At 37.8% G+C, this 21168-nt stretch overlaps 3 protein-coding genes across 3 annotated transcripts in view; 1 reads left to right on the forward strand and 2 right to left on the reverse strand.

Moving 5' to 3' along the window:
- vps72a (vacuolar protein sorting 72 homolog a) overlaps positions 1-2581 on the reverse strand; it is a gene marked incomplete in the record, with an annotated part of 5175 nt that extends 2594 nt beyond the window's left edge. Inside the window, 2 exon segments of the mRNA XM_014009286.1 lie at positions 182-334; positions 2209-2581. Coding sequence (XP_013864740.1) covers positions 182-334; positions 2209-2325 — 270 coding nt within the window.
- Positions 2582-4103: 1522 nt separating this feature from the next.
- Positions 4104-9704, reverse strand: LOC106518155 (leucine-rich repeat and immunoglobulin-like domain-containing nogo receptor-interacting protein 1). Its single transcript, XM_014009287.1, has 2 exons — positions 9483-9704; positions 4104-6556 (listed from the first exon to the last, which is right to left on the reverse strand). The coding sequence occupies exon 2, from the start codon at positions 6527-6529 to the stop codon at positions 4706-4708; it is 1824 nt and encodes a 607-aa protein (XP_013864741.1). The 5' UTR covers positions 6530-6556; positions 9483-9704; the 3' UTR covers positions 4104-4705.
- A 2465-nt stretch (positions 9705-12169) lies between these two features.
- On the forward strand, positions 12170-16275 carry ctss1 (cathepsin S, ortholog 1). Its single transcript, XM_014009189.1, has 7 exons — positions 12170-12289; positions 12361-12483; positions 14973-15125; positions 15310-15534; positions 15621-15786; positions 15878-15983; positions 16067-16275. The coding sequence occupies exons 1-7, from the start codon at positions 12170-12172 to the stop codon at positions 16164-16166; spliced, it is 993 nt and encodes a 330-aa protein (XP_013864643.1). The 3' UTR covers positions 16167-16275.
- The last annotated feature ends 4893 nt before the right edge of the window (positions 16276-21168 follow it).

The following is a 21168-nucleotide window of genomic DNA, read 5'->3' on the forward strand; positions in this document are numbered from 1 at the left end:
GATTTAATGTTCGGCCGGGTTTTGCTGTGTTTCTCTGAGTTCCTAGGTTAAAAAAAAACCGGACACTGGAGTAAATCAAATAGTTTGTAACAACAAATGCTATTACAGCACAACATAAAATTTGACTGGATTTTACTTTCACTTTCTACAGTATTTACTCAGCCTTATGTGCATGGAATACCTTATAAGCTTTAGTGACGACCCGACTTTTTCTCCGCGGTGCAGCTTCCTCCTGGTCACTGTCCGGCTCGTCACCCTCATCGATGTCAAAGTCGCTGTCCACCTCGTCCTCTGTATCTGAATGTTCTCCGTGATATTCATCATCCCCGGATTCCTGAAAGCAAAAAAATAGCATCATGTGGCAAACTGCAGATGCTTGATTTAAGTTGGTAAAACAAAGAATTCCTTCTGGATTTTCTAAAAGTGAAGCTCAGAGGTTTTGTGGGGGGAAAAAATTAAAGTAAAGTGATGACATTTGGAATAAGTTCAGATAAGTGTCATGAAATAGAATGTGCTGTTCGAGGTGTACCAAAGTTAAAACTTCAAATTTATAACTGATTGACAATTGGTTGTTGATTTTGAGCAGCCTTCTCTTTATCCTCATTGCCTTTGTCAACACCTTCTTCACAAATTAAATCAGAAACCTTCAAAACAACCCACATACTGAGAACATCCAGCTTTGATGCAGATCTGGAACGTACAATAGAGCTGGGCTGCCTCTGACTGGATAATTATAGCTACATAACGTGTTTCTCACATTTTCAGGGATTTTCTTGCAAGTGYAAAGAAAATCAGCATCTCTAAAACATCCATTTTACAGAGAGAACATCATGGTATCCTGCAGAAAATCTAACAAAGTAAAGCTTTTTTTCCCATTCCCACAGTGTTAAAATAAGGTGCAGGTTACATTAGCTGTRAGTCTGACCATGCAAAAACACACAGGAACTGTCACAGTTATATCCCTGCTAATGACGACTGAGAAGTCCTGTTTCTTTTTTTCCCCTCCCTCCTGTCAAGTCATTCTTGACAGAACTGTGAGAGCCGGTGCTGCCAAACCCCCACACAAGTTGATCTATGAACCAGCAGCTGTCTAAAGAAGATGAGCCAAATCACAGAAAGATATTAACATTTTACAATCAGGTGTAATGTTCTGACAAACAGTATAATTAGCTTCCAGCTTTTATTTTGGGTGTGAAGCAGGAAGAARTGCCGCTTTCATTCAGCTCTTTTTTTTTTTAAATCTGACGAGCAATATTCTCAGAACAAACATAGAACTTGTTTCATTTTAGTCGAWAAACACAGTAGACGAGCCGCTGGAGTGAGATCCTGAAAAATGTTGAAAAACRTCTGTGTGTTGCGGTCGATGACAGCCAGTGTGCTCTTCATGTAAGAAGAACACAAATATCAAATGTGAACATTTTTGCTACCTGAAAACTAAAGACCAAAAAAATAAAAATCAGGGTAAAGAGTTGTTTTGCTCTTGAAAACCACAAGCAGCACATTTTAAAAAATAAATTACTAATGTAAAAAATCAATTTACGAAAATGAAAATTTCACAAATTAATTGATACCAGGATTTCCAACAGKAAAGTTGCCATCTAATTTTAGGAAAAGCTTGAATTAATAAAATCATTACAAATCTTAAACAGTGGGAATTATTAAGTTTGCCTAGCTAACTTTGATAATTATTCTAAAACAGTTAACATAGTTTGAACGAAGCTATCTGTACATACTTTAAACTATTTATTTACTTAATAAATTAAAATTCTTGTGTTTTTTAAATTATATCATTAGAAATCATCTACTGTTTTCCKCTGTGTATAAATATCCTCCACAAATGACATTTAACAGAGGTTTAAGCTTTTATCGTTTTAAAACACAATTAATAAAAATTGTAAGTAAAGCAAATAGCCAAAAATGTATAAACACAAGTCAGATCATAAGAACATAAAGACAGGTCAGGTGACAGATGAATATTTATGCTCGGAGTCTGACTGAATCCTAAATAACTAACAAAAGTAAAATATTGTTTGGTGTAAATTTACACATTCACATTATGATATATTAATCACTTGTGATCCRCACATATTATTTATTAAATTACTTTTAATAAACATATCTTGAATAAAAGCTAATTTGCTTAGCCTCGTGCTAGCTGTGTAACGTTAGCTTACCGGGTCTTCGTGTTTTTCAGTTTTAGCTACTTACATCGTGGAAGCCTCCATATGTGGTCTTGTAGAACTCATCCTCTTCTTCAGCATCCAGTAGTTTAGACATGCGGTTCCCCGCAGTCTTTCTGGGTTCGCGTCCGACAGCCAAAGTCATTGTTGTACAATTTCTTAGCAATGCTAAMCGAACTTAGCTCGTTTTGCGATGTAGTTTTGAACGGGTTGTCCGGCGTTACTTTATGCGTTGAATAAACTGTCTGGTAGYAGCCATATTTAATTTATGTTATAAATATAATACAAKCTCTCAGYACYAAAACGTATTTGTTTAGTAGTTATGTTAGTAATACAATACGCTGTTTGCTAATACAACCACTGTTTTGAAAACGAAGTATCACATCCGGGACAAAGGTTGCACTTCCGGGCTGCATTTCAAAGTAAAAGTCGGGTTTGGGTTTGAGGAGGGGTGTTAGGATTTTTACTGGACAGGCTTACTATTGCTTACTATTCAAACAAAGAAAAGCCTTGATGTTCTAATCACTAAAAAAAACAAATTAAATACTGCAGGGAAAGGCATTTGATTTGCAAAGAAAATATTTATATACATGAAATATTTTGTATCTTGTATGTTATGACATTATTCTTAGTCCTGAACAATTAAATTTTTAATTTAAAAAAAATTAAATAAGATTGTGCTTTTTAGGGTCCATTTTACAAACGTTTGGCTGTAAAACCTGAACACCAGATTAAGAATTTGTTTGTTGCTGTTTTACTTGTCACTTTAATTGTCAATAATGCAAGACAAAAAAGTGATTCAAACAAAATGGTCAACTCAGAAGGTTCACTTGTTTGTGGATTTTCTTTTACCTACAAAAGGACTCCAGGTAGAAAGTTTTTTAATCATAATATTATTTTTTTTTATATCTTTTGTTTGATTTATGCCCTGTGATGGACTTGCGACCTGTCCAGGGTGTACCTCCGCCCCTTGTCCTGTGACTGCTGGATATGGACACCAGTGACCCACGCAACCCTGAAAAGGAAGAAGCGTGTACAGAAAATGGATGGATGGATGGAAGGATGTTTGATTTATTTAATTTTTAAGTTTTTTTAAGAAAGTTTCCCTTCAGTCATAGACATCATACTGACTGAAGAAGTCTCTTGGAGRAGAGACGAAACATTTCATTAGAGAAGAACCCGTCCAGAAGACCTATACAATTTTTTTCTTTTTGATTTTCACCTGGATTACTGASATGCATCAGGACATCATACTGACTTCTTATTTGACAAYATTTCCTAAATGTAGAAATTGTGAAAAATCTTGCACTAAGTTGCCCTCTATTAAAAACAARACTTGTCAGTGCCTGATTGAATCTTTAACATGCCCTTTTAGCAAGCATGCAAAAGAAAAAAATAGTTGTCTCTAGTTTACTGTAAATGTTGGATCCCTCATGTAAAAAAAAAAAACTCTACCCTTCACCTGTAGAGCCTCCTCTTTTATTGTGTTTGAGGTCCGTGTTTAACGTTGTTATGGAAACCAGTTAGGCCTTTTCAACTGGTGCTCCACGCTTGCCAGAGCAAATGCATCGTCATGGCAACAACATCATTTACGTTTTAGCGCCGGTGTCAGCATCAGTAAAGCTCGAGCACACTGTATATGTGGCGTTTACTTACCGTTTCTGTGTGCAGCTTGAGCTCCACTCACTGGCGAAGGTCTCGGCTCATTCTCAGCAAATGTGTTTCTAAACTTAAATTTACTCAGAGAGTTTTTGTTGACGTGAACATTTTAAACCTAATTCTGTCTCTTTTCCATTTGTGGCTCCCAGGTGGTGTGGTCCTAATTACCAGCTTTACGAGAATCCCACTGAAACTCTTTGTCATGAAATATAATTTTAAAATAAAAAAGCACCCGGTGACATTTTTTTAACGCTCTTTTTTTATTTAACCCACTTTTAAGAAAAAACTTTATGTTTTAGAAACATTACAAAATATTACTTTTATGTGTTAGCAAACAGCACTATTAACATATCCCTGAAAAATAACAATGACTGATAAATAATAGCTGTTATGTAATCTACAAAAGGCTAAATATAGTTATCATTCCTTTTGCTGAACTTCACTGAGGTCTATAACAGCGCAGTAATTACATTTTCTGTTATGTCATTTGTACTTTGGAGACCACTTATGAAGCAAACCATGAAAATAGTCAAGCAGGCATGTCTAATCAGCTTATACACACAAACATGAGGAATATAAGCAGTTTTGATTTATTAAGCATTTCACTTATTACATAAATCACGTGCAGTTAGGTTATTGTGCATTCCATTTGTTAAAGTGTCGATCGTGTCTTTAAAAAGTGTCTAAGATGAAAACAAACTCTTTCAAAACATTCTTTTGAATGTCCTTTTAAGTCCTTACAATTACTGGAACATGCTCATTTTTATGTAAATGACCGAAAGTCACACTCTGCGAGTCGGATTCATAAAGTTCAGTTCATTCGCTCCTAAACCACAGGATCTAAAATTATGCTTTTGCAAGTTGAGTCATATAAGCTTCATGGTGAACCTGCCGGTCTCCTTATAGTTTCCTGTCCTTGCATTATTGTTTGACACGGCGCTTCGTGGCACGTACGCGATCGTGGCCGTGTGCTTGATTTGCCCTTTGCCTTTGCTCCAGAAGAACATGAAAACGAAGCAAACCGTCACCGAGCTGAAGAAGGAGAAAAACCCAATCGTCGCTGCGATGAGCAACGTCTTCACGTCGAACGTGAGTTTCTGAGTCTCCCCTGGAGAAGCAGACGGAGAAGCAGGCCGTCCTTTAGGACTAAAAAGGTTTTTGGAAGTTGATGGGAGGGCTTGGACGYGAAGGCTGACAGACAGGCTATCATTTCCTGCTGCGTTTGACGCCACACAAATATAAGTACCACTATCGAGAGGCTGAGCATAGCGGACCTCCAGAGAACCGTTGGACAGAGCTCGTATTCTACCTGTGGCTGAAATATGCCTTAGCTGAGGATTAAGCCAGCTGACAGATGGCTGAGGGTCACCTTCTGCGCTGCAGTAAAACACCATCGTGTGCCCTTGATCCRTTTTCACTTGTTGGGATTTGCGGTTCAGAATTCGAGGCCGCCGACAGGTGAGGAGGTTCGAGAGCTCGTCCTCGGAGAAGTCTAAAAAATTCCAGCCCTGCAGCTGAACGGAGGTAGCGCAAGTCGGTTGACGGCCATCAAAGTCCATAAACAGCCGCTTTTGTACCACCCAAAGCAAACGGCAGTCACACGCTAACGGGTTGCCGTCGAGCCCCAAGGTTGTCAGCGTGTCGACTGAATGAAAAGCTCCTACCTCAAGTGTAGGGAGAAGGTTTTTGGACACGTTTAACACTTTTAAATACGCCAAACCCTTGAACGCGCCACTCTCGACGCGTATTAACGATCCCCCGATGAGCCGAAACTCTTGAAGTCGGAGCAAATCTCCGAGCAGGTTCCCTTGAATGCAGGTGATTGGGTTAAAAGAAAGRTCGAGGTACACGAGGTACACCAGGGGTTGTAAAGGAACGTAAGGTACGTCACTGAGGTTGCAGTGTTCGATGGTTAACGATGTAAGATTGAGGCCAAAGAGACTGTTCCCTGCTAGAGACTCCAGCCTGGAGAAGTGYGAAATGACAAGTTCCTTTAGGTGCACCAGGGGATGGAAGGAGTAGTTTGGCAGTGTGGCGAGGCCCAGCTGGTGAAGATGAAGGCTTCTCAGCTCGCTCAGCTGAGCGAGTGACTCCGTTGGCACAGCAGTGAGGTTACGGCCGTCAAGGTCCAGCTTTTTCAAACCGGTCAGCCCGGAGAAAGCTTGCCGAGAAATAAAAACCAAGTCGTTGCCATCTGCTGCGAAAAACTCCAGCGACGCCAAGTCCCTGAAAGTGAAATCGAGCAGCACAAGAATCTKATTGCTGCTTATGTCCAACAACTGCAAGGCGCTCAGGTCAGCAAACACTCCCACTGAGATGACCTTGAGGCGATTGCGAGGCAGRCGCAGCGTCAGCAGGTTTCGCAGGCCGAGGAAGGCCTCCACTTCGACCAACGTCAAGAGATTGTCACTCAAATCGAGGTGCAGCAGCCGCGTTAGATTGCGGAACTGCTGATTCACAAGMGTCTTGATCGTGTTGTGAGTTAGGTTCAGCAGCTTCGAGTCAAAGGGGAGCCCGGCGGGTACGGCGGCGAGCCGAACACCAGAGCAGTTCACCTCCAGGSTGGGGGCGTCGCAGCGGCACGTTGGTGGGCACAGCCTGAGGGTTTCAGGCGTTAACGTCATGCCTGCAGCCAGCAGGCAGAAAGCTATCCAGCTCTTCCATAGGTGGGCTGCAGTCCCCTCAACCATCTGKTGGCCTGTGTGAAGGAAGAACAGCTGTGGAGAAAAACACAGCGTGAGAGGCATGAAACATTTATCACACGCCAGCATGAAAATGTGTCTTCCTTCAGCTTCTTCCTCTTCAAATCAAATGTAAATCTTCTTATTATTTCTTTAAAAAATGAGGCACGTTTTAAAGGCATTTTGTTTTTTTAGTTTGTGTTTTTCTGTAACAAGCTTAAACCTAAGGGAAGTGATTGTCTTAGCTGAACTAAAGAGGAAAAACTTTTTTATAACCAGACAACTGTAGACAATAAAAGAGTGAGAAACAGTTTTAAAAAATCAGTTCTATTATTCTACTATGGGYTTTAGTTTTATATGTCACTCTGAGTGTGCTCAGATGATATGATTTTGTATAAATATGTGTTATGTTAGTATGATATACTGTATGTGTCTTCTAGTATATTTGAGATATTAWCTCCAGCAACACAGTAGCCCAACTGCTGAAAAGACATGACAAAAAGCCATTATTTCAAAATACTTTTTTTTCTTTTAGATATGACCTTGACAGCCCAGATTGCATCTCTTCAATGTCCCAGTTCTCTGGATGATTGTGTTTTACTTTGACAGCTTGTGTAGGGCTGAATATAAAAACGCTAAAAAACAAGAGCAGGTTGCAAACTCAGTGTGCTGTTATTTGATCTTTTTTTTATTATTTTTTGTGTCAGTAGATGGAGAGAGCGTTAACTGGCACCACAGGAGGCTTCGTATGAAGGGCTTACTTTACTGTAAACATCTCACTGTGGACAAAAATAAAAATAAAAGTCATGTGAAAGAGAAAATCCCTTCGCAGATGCAGTWTTAGCTTAGGGTCTAGTTGCATGGGGTAATAAGCAAGGGGCGCCATAAGGGAATGTGGTGAGGGGACTGAACAGAGTTTGCTTAAATTTGTTGCCCAYCCCGTCAAACTATGATGAAATACAGAGATTTTTTTATTATTATTACAAGGATAAAGCCATTATAAATTTATGCACTCATATTATAATTAGATGATGTGCATTTTCCAATAATGCCATACTGCTTCAGTTTATCATTCTGCAAGTGYGTTGGGACCCTGCTATCATACTGATTGCAGGCGCTCCACTCMCTCTGGATCCAGAATCTTGATGACCACCCTCATTGTTTCCTTAAAAACAGCAAAACCTTTTCGACCACCAGACAGCTCCTCTTCCACAAACGCATTCTTTTCACGTCCGTGTGGTTCTTTTTTCCAAATAGACACAGTCGTTTGCACAGTTGTTTCAAAGTCCTGCAACTGATAATAATTTGATGAAGATGTATTAAAAGATGAATTTTCTTATCTGTCAAATCAATGCCAAAGTAGAAATTCACAAGATGCTCMACATTCCTTATTTTAATGCTGTGGTAAGACTGCTTTTATCATGTAGYTCTCGTAACATTATGACTCAAATGATTTTCAAATTATTATGAGTCTTCTGCTAACATCACGACTTTATTCTCACATTATTTCAAATTTATTCTGGTAAYATGATTTTATTATCGTATTACAACTAAAATCGTGTAATATATATTTATTCTTGTATTATTGCGACTTACATCTTGTAATATTATTATTATATTCTCGTATTATTTCTATTTTAATCTGAAATTATGATTTTATTCTCGTTTTGTTTCGACTTTATTCTAGTAATATTGTGATTTTATTCTCATCTCATAATATTTTGACCATTCATAATATTTTGACTTTATTCTTGTATTATTACAATTTTATTCTTGTAAAAATACTTTATACTCGTGTTATTTCAACTTTYTATTTGTAATACTATGATTTTAATCCTGTAATATTATGACTTTATTCTTTTAATGTAAAAAAATGATCTCAGTCTGGTCCTAATACTCTGTGACTTCATCCAGTGGTTCTCCTACAAAGTAATCATTGGACTTGCATCTATATCTGATTAACTTTAAAAATCAATTTACTCTTTTTAAAGTACTTGACTAATGAAATGAAAATAGCTGACAAAGCAGCAAAACAATTACTAAATAAAAACAAGGTTGTGGCCTGAGAAGAGATACGGAGGGGACACACCAGGGCCCACATGCATGAGCAGGACTTTTACAAGCTCTAAAAGGACATTTATTATTTTCATGCTCTTGCGAAATCCACCATAAGGGGGCAGAAAAAGCCAAACTATATTTGCACATTAAGTTTCCATTTGCAGCCATGAWGATCTGTTTAAAAATGCCCACTTACTGTGGTGTGATTCCTGCATGCGCACGAACAGAAACACTTCTTTTTTTTYAATAGATACATAAAATCACGAGTCCCGGACAGCAAACAAGCTGTAGGTCTGCGAGGGTTCTGCTCATCATGGAATGTGTGACTTGTTGAAAAGCACTGCAATGCGAATGCCAAGAGAAAAATGACACATTTGAGTGTGATGCCCCCCCAAACCCCTCCAACAGATCTGGCAGCTCTGCACACATTTCACAGAGCTAAAGGTTGGAACAGASTCTGCAGCTTGTTAGAAAGACAACCAAAAGAATGATTCATTTGTTATAAAATAACAGTGACAAATGAAAATTTAGTCAAACAGACTTATCATTGTGTTGCTGTATGATACAGACATATAGGAAGTCTGATAGTCTTTAATGTTAAAAGTGCTGCCAGTTCTGAGTGGAACAGGTTGAACTTCCCTGTCTCTCTGAGATATCAAATGTTTCAGATGATCAAATGAACCTGAGGCTGTTATTTGTAATGAAGTGCAGAGTAACTGCTGGGTATGACAGCACAGGATAATGGAGGAGAACTCTTGAAGCAGAGCACATATGCATGATTGAAAATATTGCTCAGAGGTAAAAAAGCAGGTTTTTGCAGCGTAACAGTAAGTCACGAATGACACAAAAGGCTCATAATTACAGTCATTTTGCAAGAAAGCAAAGCAAACACGAGTAAACTCACCTTCTCTTCAGAACGAAGAAGGGTTTGTCATTTTAATCACTCTCTTTTCAAATGCAAATGTCCTCTGCCGTGTCTGTTTTCCTCCTCCTTTGCAGAAATTATGTTGGACAAAGATAACTCAAAGGCAGTTTGGGGAGAAGAAAGCAAGCGACACAAAAAGCTTCAGCCCTTCCATTCTGGGAAAAGGAACTCTGGAGGAAGCATGATGCTGCAGCTCAGTTTCCCCCCGTGGCTCGGCTGTCCTCATGGCAACAACAACAACCTGGCCGAGGATGCTCTCGGTGCATGCTGGGGGATTATATGCACAAGCTGCTGGAGCCCCTCCAACACGCCGAACTGGAGGGCAGGATGCAGGTCAGCCAAATGCAGAGATTTACCTGACGGGGAGGAAGCTGAGCTGAGGAATCTGAAATATATATATATATATATATATATATATATATATATATATAAGCTGTGGGTTATTAGGACCATTTTATCTTAAACAAAATAAAGTTTAAAAAAAGACAGATTAAGGAAGATTAAGTAGTTTAAAAATATGCAAAAATCCAAATAATCCAAAAGTCTTACAAACTACTGATTTTGACAGCTCTGGTTTACTCTGTACGCCTATGTTGCCCTCAAGTGGTTCTGTTTTGGATGTATTAATTTATTCTCATAAAATTGATCTTAGGACCAAACTTCAACCCTTATTTGATCATAAAATAAAAGTTGTTTGCTTTATTTTTGGCTCCTCAACCCTTGATTTCTAATTATTCTATCATTTTTTGCTGCAATGATTCCAGCCCAAACCCTAACCAAGTTATAACCAGACAAGTAAAATTTGGTCAAATAGTTTTAAATCAGTCAAAGTATGAAGATCTGACGGTCACGATTTGTATGAAGTGCAACACAAAAGCAGTATACTGCCAGATTAACAAAACCTGAGGGATTAAAGTTAACAGAAATCACTGTTAGTTTATTTGGGATGAAAAAGAAAGTTACTGTCGTTCACTTGGCAAAGTGTTTTTATTGCAAGAGCTCAGAAAAGCTCATGAGGTTCATTCAGGTGTCTTTCTGTTGCACTGACGCACAGATCACACAAAATAATCTTGTGCTGAGTCAGAAACTCACCATCTGGTCCTGCCTCCCCCCCAGGGAACCTGCATCCATCAGCAAGTTTCTTTTCCAAAATCCCGGATTCGGGGAAAGGGGGGAAGGATCAGAGGTGAACACGAGCAGCATATGCCAAATCAAAGTTTATCACTGTGTTGTGTTCTCATAAAAAGTGTTCCATCACTGCTGYTTCCTGTTGGTGGTAACTGCTGTGTCACGCCTGGGCTTTTCGTGGGTTTGTGACGTGGAGTACAGTACAGTGGAGCAGGAAGCAGAGGGCAGGAAGGTACAACAAACCGAACTGGAACTATTGCTTATTACTAGGAAATTTTAACCTTTAATCTCCCCGAATTTCCTCTTTTTAAAGATGCTTCGTCATTGTCTGGTGGTGGATATTTTACAATGATTGTGTGAAACGTATCTGAATTATTCTCCTTGGACGCTTCATAGAGTTTAAATTCCAGAAACATTGTCACAAATAAAATATTAAATGATTGTTTTGTGGCTGTCACTTTGTTGGCAAGCCTGACCATTTTCTCTTCGTTCTTGGTTCTTCAGTGGTTGATGAGGCTCAGTCTGAGCAGACTTCTCTGGTTGTTGGATGACTTGGTCCACCAGAATTGGCTCCATGTTGTTTCCATTTCCTCCATCTCAAAGTGGTCGATTCACAGATTGAATGGATGTCCTCCAGTTTGTCCTGATTGCTCCGGTCGACTTGAGGTTCTGCTTCAAAGTGTTGTTGAAGCATTCCTTTTGCTCTCCTGTCACTTGTTTTATTTGGGAATCTGTTTGGGAAAGATTTAAAAGCATGATATGTCTACTTTAAGACATATTTCTTCTCAGTTTCACTTATTTTGTCAAAACGACAGAAAACCATTAAAATTTAAAAAGAAGTTGATGCATTTCTGTGCTAATTTTTCAAATTCTAAGGGTAGATTTCTTTATCCTTGAGAATTTCCACCACAAACGGTTTAATGCTTATGTAGTTTCCTGCTTTAACTCGCTTCACTTGTGCTGATTGTACTGGTAGTGTATTTTGGTCTACTGCAGCTGGTAGTACCGTGAATAAGACTCACATGACGAGCCACCGCACAGGAGGAACAAGTTTCTAATCAGTTGACAGAAGGAAACTCTACTTCCTCTTTAGAGTCTGATCATGCTCCGCCCTGTTCTGGTAAAAACACTTCTTCTTCCTGGGTTGTTTCAAACCAGCTGGTCGTTGTGTCGAGGTGAGTCCAGATCTGGGGTTTGGACTTTGTAATACAGTAATACTGGTAGAAACACAACAAACAGCAAATCAAGAAATTATTTTTTTAGACAGGTATTCTCAAGTTACATAATATAACACAATAATCATACAAGAATATCTTGACATTCAAAGGAAGCAAAGTTTAAACAAAACTTAAGAACAAGATTAGATTTTAAATTATGATTTTTTTTTCGCCTATTACCTTTAAAATGTGTTTAAAATGTCCCAGATGGATCAAACTAGACAATTTCAGTTCTTGCTGCAGCTCCAGGAAGATGGAGCAGAACGGAAAAATGACTTTTTTTTCTAATTTTTGTGTAAAAATTCAATTTTTCTTTACAGGATGCATGTTTTCTGTATTGCGGTGCTTTCTGCTCTTCTGCTTCTCGCCTGTTCCTCACCTGCTACAATCAAACTGTGGGAAGAATGGAAACACCAACATAACAAAGGTTACAACAGTCAGGTACGACTTTAGAAGAAACATTTCAACCTGGTGGTGTTCATGTGCGTGCTCTCACGTTTTGTTGGTTTCAGACTGAGCTGGTCTTCAGGAGAGCGATATGGGAGAAAAATCTGCTGCTGGTGTTGAACCACAACCAGGAGGCATCAGCAGGAAAACACAGCTTCATGATGGGACTGAATCACCTGGCTGACATGGTAGGACTGCTCATCACTGAGTTTATTGAATTCATCTGAGAAACTGAAGGGGAAACAACTAAAGACTTACAGATATTCTGTTTTATTTAAAAGATGTTTCATCTCTGTGAGTCACTAACAGATACCACAGTACATAATTATCAGATAAACTTGATTCATCTGCAGGAAAAGGATTCCAGTTTTTGTTCATGATGCATTTTTAGATTTCCCATTTGGGGAAAATAGATATTCTTTGTAAATATTCTTTATCTTGAAAAAAATGGAAGAAAACAACAACAAAAAAGCAAGAATACACACACATATATATATATATATTTATTTATATGTATTTATTTATATACATACATACATACACTGCAACCAATATTTGATAGAAAATATAATTTTATACTATATTTCCCTAAATCATCTAATATCTTGAATGTTTTATTATTTAAGTATATTCTTCATCTTCCATATAACTATTTAAAATATATTTTGTACCTTTTTCATTTTTAATTCAACTGAAACGCATCAAAATCAAATTTGCTTGACCCCTKTTTTTAATAGCATCAATTAAAAAATATTAAATTAAAGACAAGTTGTTACAACCTTCTCAAATAACTCATGGCACTTATTGTAACATAAAATCAAACAGTTAACCATTTCAGTTGATGCCAGTGGAAACTGAGTTTATTTTACAAAACAAACAAAAATAAAACCCAAAAACACAAATACAGGGGNCACAGACAAGATCACTGCAGATCAAGGCCCAGTCAAAAGGGGCTTGACATCTCCAAGATGAAGCTCTTTATGGGTTGGTAAACGAGCAGCAACACATTTCACCTGTGGCAGCCAGGTAGTCCTGAGACACAGGAGAAAACCCACGAAGTGAGCCACTAGAGGTCAGTGACCGTAACACAAGTTATTATCAAGTTGAAGACATTTTGCTGAGTACAGAATTAAAGTAGGTTTGCTGGCACTGATCAGTCATTAATGTGAAAATAGTTTGTTTTATTCCTTTGTATGCTTGTGTTTGACAAATGTAGCTGACCAACAATGCTAATCTCTCCACGATATGATCTTAATTTAAGCTCTTTTCTATGAAACAACCCTAATCTCCCTTCATACAAACTGATAAATTTAATCCAGTCTGCAGGACTCAAATATCACTCTTTTTTATGAGCTGCTGCATAATAAAACTACTACTTTGTACATGTATTTACAATAAATAAGAATTAAAATGGCTTAAATGTTAAGTTCTCTAAGAATGTCGAGAGTAGTTTAGAAAATTTTTAAATGTTTATGCAGTTTTGAATTAATTTTGATAAAGCTTTTAATTGGTTTGGTGCATTTTTAATCTATGACACGTGAAATCAACAGGATTTACCAAATAAGKGTGACAAATATGACAATACACATTAAAAGGAGGTATTATGTATTTTCCTGGCACATACTTCAATTTTATTCCACTATCAAGTAYGTTATCTTCAGTTGTTATGAAAATGCTGTATATATCAAAAACTGATATACAGTAAATGTGATATATCTTAAATCTATCTAAATGCSTTGAAACTGGCCTCTGCCTCTTTAAGARCTTCCTACCATTTCTGACACTCCCACTTCAGCACATCTTCACAACAATGCTTCGGGGGAGGGGTGATTTGTGGGGTAGGAGCTAAGCTGCAGACTGAGCTCCAGGGMGGAGCTTTGTGTAAATAGGCGGAGCWTTGTACCAGCAAACGTTGAGGCAGCTCCACACAGGAGATTTGAGGATTTCTTAAACATGCATGTACAAGTCAAAGCAATACTCTGGACACGTTTTTGATGAGGAAACGGTTTTTAAACATGACATAATGCTCAAAAAAGACAATGTTGCGTAACACCCCCCGCCCCAATAAAAACATGTTGAGATGCATTAAAACAGGTCTGAGATTTAAAAAAAAGCTTACATGATGTACTCTATTTTTTGCACAAACGTTTAGTGAAGAAAAATAAAAAGAAGGGAATAAAATAGAAGGGAATTTGAAGAGGACGGTGTTTATTTTCTTGGTGAAGACTACAGTAAGCCGGAGCAGAAAAGCCTGGATGAACGTGTTGACTCCCTGCAGGAATCTGGCAGAAATGTTTGGAAAGCTCACAAGCTTTTGGCTCCCTGACAGAGRGAGGGACGGTGCATTACAGTCGCTTTGGAAACGAAACATCACTCTTCAGGAATATGAGTACAATCAAAGGAACAGGGCAGCAGCTGCAATATAAAGCCAAACTGTGGCTTTTCATTTAACAGTATGAAGGTTTTACTCATGAGAGGCACATGTTGAAAAGACTTCAAGGTCGCAGTAGACCCCATGTAGTTCTTTTAAAATAATATTTCCTGTTGGTTTATTTATTTATTTACTTATTTATTTATTTATTTATTTATTTATTTATTTATTTATTTTGCACAGATCTATTATTCATCAGGGCTTTTAAATGTTTCATTTGTGCTTTTTGTCTTTGCTTTCTTTAAGACAACTGAGGAGATCAATGAGAGATTAAACGGTTTGAAGCTGGAAGAGCTTCCTAATCTGAGAAACAACACTTTTAAAAACAAAACTGGACCATCAGTACCAGTGAGTGTGGACTGGAGGACAAAGGGTCTGGTTGGGCCTGTCAGAAACCAGGTGGGAAATCATAAAACATAATCTAATAACAACAGATCAGGGTGAATTAAACTCAGCACAAAGAAGTAAGGTCATTTGTGTTTGGCAGATTATTTCTTTGTTGTAACAATGCACCGGAAAGCCTGTTAATTCCCCTTTTATATGGAGCCACATTTGTGAGGAACATGCATTTGTGGGATTTTAGGGGTTGTGCGGCTCATGCTGGGCCTTCAGCTCTCTGGGAGCCCTCGAGGGCCAGATGAAGAAGAAGACGGGCGTCCTCRTCACGCTGAGTCCACAGAACCTGGTGGACTGCAGCACCGAAGACGGAAACTTCGGCTGCAACGGAGGCTTCGTCACAAAGTCCTTCCGCTACATCATCCGGAACGGAGGCGTCGACTCAGAGAGCTTCTATCCCTACGAACACCAGGTCATCTTCAGATCAATGGCACCAACACGCCACTTTGACTGACCATGAATGTGACAGCTCTCATATCTTGTTTTTTTGGTTTGTAGGATGGGAAATGTCGGTATTCTGTCCAAGGCACGACTGCTTCTTGCTCCAACTTCCACATCCTTCCACCGGGAGATGAGATGGCTCTGCAGGCTGCGGTGGCATCAGTTGGACCCATCGCTGTGGCTGTGAATGCCATGCTGTCGTCTTTCCATTTGTACAAAGGAGGTGAGACAAATGATTTGTATAGCATTTGCATTACTACGGTCGTACTGCGAGCTTTGCCTCAGTTACTGTTGGTAAATGATGCATCTTGCAGGTTTATACAACGTGCCCGACTGCAACCCCACACTAATAAACCATGCCGTCCTGCTGGTGGGCTACGGCACAGATGGAGGCCAGGATTACTGGCTGGTGAAAAACAGGTGATTTTYAATTTCTTGTTCTAAAAAGTGAAAACCTGCAAATCTTGTCAGTTTCATTTAAAAATGTGTTTTTATGGTTTCAGTTGGGGAACTGATTGGGGAGAAGGAGGCTTCATCCGGATCGCGAGAAACAAAAAAAACCTCTGTGGCATCGCAACGTCAGGAGTCTACCCTGAAGTTTAACTGTCATTTACTTTAGTTTTTAAAAATATTATTAGTGTTTTTTTTATCACATGGTGCAAGCAGTGCAGAGCCTGGTGAACTGAAGAAAATCTCTTTAGATTTTAAATAATATAATTTTCTAAACCATAGATTTATTGCGTTTTAAGAAAAATGGAGTCTGAGAAGCACAGTTTTTCACCAGATGCTGTGGTTCTGATCTGTTAAAAAGTGTTTTATACTTTATATAAATATTCTCAGTCTCTGCTTCTTATCAGTTTATTTGCTAAATGATGTAAAAGTGTGTAACTTATTGAAATGTCAAATCATCAGCTCCAACAATCCTGTAACTATGTTCCAACCAGCCGACTGTAGCTGTCTGGGTGGATAAAAAAGGTTTAGATACACAAAMTCTGCCTCAAAATCTGTCAAAACCAGACAAATTCTTCCTCATTCCTCATCAGATAAAGTAAAATAGAGTAACTTGAAATTRAAAAATAAATATTGTTGTGGGAAAGTTTCAAACCTCCCCTACAGTTTTTATATTTTAATTTCATGTTTGTGAAACCTTTCGGGATTCAACTAAGCTGCTAAAAATGATGTTATGTCAAAGACCATGTGCTTTGGTTTAATTATATTCTATTGTTCTTTGTGTTATTTAAATTATCTTTGTATTTAGTTTCTGTTCCTGTGTTCTCTTGGGCCATTTTCTCAGTTTCACCCTCAGCTCGCTCCTCTGTGATTTTTCTGTTAACCACTCTCATCTGTCAGTTGTTTAGTCTTTCTCCAGTTGTTACTCATCTTCTCTCTCCCYCAGTCTGTATTTAACCCATCTCTTGTCACCCTATTCCTCACTGGTTCATTGTATGGATCTCCACCATTGGTCTCTGTCTTTGCGTTCTCCCTGTGCCTGCCCCAAGTCTTGTAAATTTTGCTGCCTTGTCAGCCTGTTTTTTATTTAATAAATGAGTTTTATTTTTGAGTTCCTCGTGTCCACCTGCTCCTGGGTTCATTCACCTCAGATCTCAACATATTAAAGATAAAAAATTAAAAATTAAAAAGTTTGATGTCTGCCTTAATAAATCACAAAAAAAAGTCTTCCTTGGAAGCAAAATATTTTTTAATGAGCAATGGTGGGAAATGTATGGATATAAATTTGAGTAAAATGTGTAAAACATGTAAAATATATTATTAACAATTTTAGCAACTTTTGCACTTTTTGAAACTTGTATGTCTTGTAAGATTTTGCCTTCTTGTATCAAAATTGATGTAAATATGATTAAAATGTTAGAGTGCCGCTTAATAAATTGAAATAAAATTTACTATAAATACAATATATACACAACATTCTTTTTGCTTTATTGAGGTACAAAAAGTACCCAGTTCCTTCTAGTGAGGATAAACTCACATTCTCTGTCTCAGACTTCTGGTGAATTTTGAGTTTTGCTACCATCAAGTGGACAAAAAGACAGATGCAGGTCAAAATAATGATAGGTGTGGGGGGAAAAAACATGCAGCTGAAAAACATACCTGCTAAAAAATCTAAACGGTTGGTTTAATTTCAAATCATGTGCACATGTTGCTTTTTATCTCTTTATCTTGTATTTCTTTATCTGTTGGAATGAACCACATGGAGGACTTGGTGAGTATTTACTAAAGGGGCACATTTCTTCACAGTAATTTATTATGAAGACACATCATGCCTCAACGRGCTAAGCCTTGAAAATACAAATACTTCTTAGCCTTTTTACACCTGGAGCATGCAGTTTAAAGGTACAGTCAGGGAGATGATTTAGTCAGAGACTTCCAGCTTGATTGTAGAGACAATCAACATCTTGCCCACCAAAGTAAAATACCAAACTGGAAATATGTGGGCTGCGGGTCCAAAAACGTGCCACTTCTCTGGTGCAGCTGCTGGGATTTGGACCAGCTTGTGGCAACTTGCTGCTGTTGGGGACGGATACAGTTAATAGCTAAAACTGAAGTAATCCAGTTACAGACATATTAGAGCCTTTTTGTCTTCCAGTGAAAAAGTGTTGCAAATGTCTTATTACAATGGGCAATCTAAAGCACAAACGTGTTTTTATTGTCAAAAAATTAGGATGGTGTAAATGTTAGCTGCTTCTCATGGGGAGAAACTCACAGCACCATTTCCTGGCCTGAAGCCTTTCTGTGTGGAGTTTACATTTCCCCCTTGTGCAGGTGTGGGTTTTCTCCAGGTACTCTGGTTTCCACAGACCACAACATGCATGAGCTTAAATGAATAGTCTTACTTGTCTGGCATGATGAATGATTAGTGTCCTCTATGGTCCTAGACCATTTCAACACTTTCAGTACCTTGGACAGTTCCTTTAGCCCTTCACACTGTCTAAAGTCCTGAAACATTTCAGCACGTTCAGGACCTTGGACAGTTCCTTCAGTCCTTCACACCGTCTAAAGWCCTGAAACATTTCAGCACGTTCAGTACCTTGGACAGTTCCTTCAGTCCTTCAGTTCCTTCAGCCCTTCATCCTGTCTAAAGCAGTTATTCCCAACCAGTAGTACATGAGCGTATTACAGGGGGTATGTGGAAAATTTTTGCCAGGTGTGTACAAAAAATAAAAATAGGACTGAGATATGTAGGGCCCTATGATTTCCACAATGCAGAAATTGCAGTCAGAATCACAGAATTAACACAAAATGGAATCCAGTATAAAACGTGAAATCACACAGAATTTGCCCAATTTGGTGAGTTTATGATGTATTTTGGACAATACATTGTATTTTGGACGCTGCTGTTTTCTGCACCTGTCGCTACCTGGTTTATTTATTTAATTACTTATTCACTTTCAAGGCAACATTTTTTTCTTTGTTTAATTTGAGTTGAAAAAATGAAAATGCCGGAGAATTAAACATTCAAGTGTGTTAAATAAATAATTTTCATATAATAATCAGTTTACTGAAGGGGTACTTCAGTAGGTCAGTGGTATGACAAAATGGCTCAGTGGGTACACAAGTCTAAAAAGGTTGGGAACCACTGCTCTATGTCCCTCTGACGGACTTGTGACCTGTCCAGAATAAACCCCGCCCCTCACACAGTGACTGAAGCAGGTAAGAAAAATGGATAAATCGATTGATGGAACATTATTTTAGAAATACATAAGAATGTACATATTTTTTATTTTAGTGTAATGCAATCCATGACATAGGTTTTGGGGTTTTTTTGTTTGTTTTCTCCAAGTTTTATTTCCATAACAGTTTTATAATTGTCTTCATAGAACTGGATAAGTGGCACAAAAGTGCAAATCCCAGCATGATGAACAACTCTCACAGAAAATACATACAGCACCTTTTCAGCATCACTAAAATATTCTCAATATCCAGAATAATAAATACTAAATTTACCAAGATTTTCAGTCTTCATTTACAAAACACAAAGACAACACACAATAGATTTGTTTTATCATACAGAACTTTGTTTTTTTTTTTCTTATTCTTTTTTTTACCTTGATCCTTTTGTTTCCACAAATTTTGTACTTTCACATACAAACATTTACAGTTTCCACAAACAGTACACTTAATTTTAAAGTGACCTTACATTTAGAGTAGAATCTTTAATCAGGTAATAAACAGATTWWAAAAAACACACACACAAATGAAAAAACCTTTTCTGTCCTKACTACAGTGAAGGAGGTGCAGTTCTCTGCAGATGGATGATTTCTGGGATGTGTTGATTTTTTTAAGGGTTCGTTCAGATTTTATTTGTTCGTAGACAGAAATCATGCCATGAAAAAAAACCTTCAACAGATCATCGTAATGGGACTATTCCCATATGCTGTTACAGATAAAACTCCAACCTGCAAGCTTTTTGATTCTCCAGAAAGTTTTTCTAGACATAACAATAAATAATATTTCACAATTTAGATGCACTTTAATTCAAACAAGGGTGCTTTTTAGTGAAACCCTTTGGAGCTCCAAATTCCTCAGCCTTGTGGAGAATCCCCACTTTATTGCTTGCTCATTTTTTTCTCTTTACAACAACAAACAAGCAACTAATTTGACCTTTTTGTACATTATTTCTGCACACTTTTAGCTCCCATCACTATTGCCTTACCCCGGCCTCCTAAAAGCTACAAGCTAAAGTTAGCTTCAAACATCCTCGTCAGATATTCAGTTATATATATTTCTATACTTTATATATTTATATATTTATATATCTACGGTATGTGTGTGTGTTTATAAAAGTAATCTGGATCCAAGGCAAACAAGGAGCACAGTCACTAACTCTAACTTTCAGAACACATACTCAAGTTTCACCAAGTTTAACCCCACTTTGTTAAAAAATAAAAATAAAAAACAACTGCAAGCAACAAAATGATGTCATCAACAATGAAAACACGAGTTCTTGCTTCAGACAGAAACAGCCATACAAGAATTAAGACGGTACGACACAAACATGCGTCAACATCAGCTGAATACGAAGGTTTGGTGGCAAAGTCCTTTTTTTTTTTTTTTTTTTTTTTTTTGGATTTAGGGCTTTTTTTCCTCCCCGTTTTCAAACAAAGGAGGAAATATTTGATGAACAGCAAAGGATCACTCAAGTATTTTTTTTCTTTTCTTTTTCTTAAGTTAAACCAAACTAAATTTACACTGCATATGCCTCAGGTTTGGTTTTCCTTTTGCATGTTTTCATCCCACAGATAAAAACAGTGCAAACCTAAAAAAAAAAAAAAAGGGGGGGGGAGAATAAAAATTGCGACAGTTTTGTCAGCTCAGACAGATGAACTCACTCAGTCGTTCCAACCAGCTGGACTCAAACAATTACAGTAAAACTCAGATTTACATCACAAGTTTAATGAAAAGATGGTTTATGTTGGAGAAAAAGTTCAGATAACAAACTTTTCTCCTCCTCACATCTAAGTTTTCTGGTGAGTTGTTTAAAAAATGTAAACATCTTTATTTATTAAGGACCTTAGGAGTCAAATAAATGCCATAAAAACAATAAATATGCAAAAATCTGTAAAAATGTAGGTAGAAATGTTAAGAA

This window comes from Austrofundulus limnaeus, unplaced genomic scaffold (assembly GCF_001266775.1).
Source record: "Austrofundulus limnaeus strain Quisiro unplaced genomic scaffold, Austrofundulus_limnaeus-1.0 Scaffold56, whole genome shotgun sequence".
NCBI classification, from domain to species: Eukaryota; Metazoa; Chordata; class Actinopteri; order Cyprinodontiformes; family Rivulidae; genus Austrofundulus; species Austrofundulus limnaeus.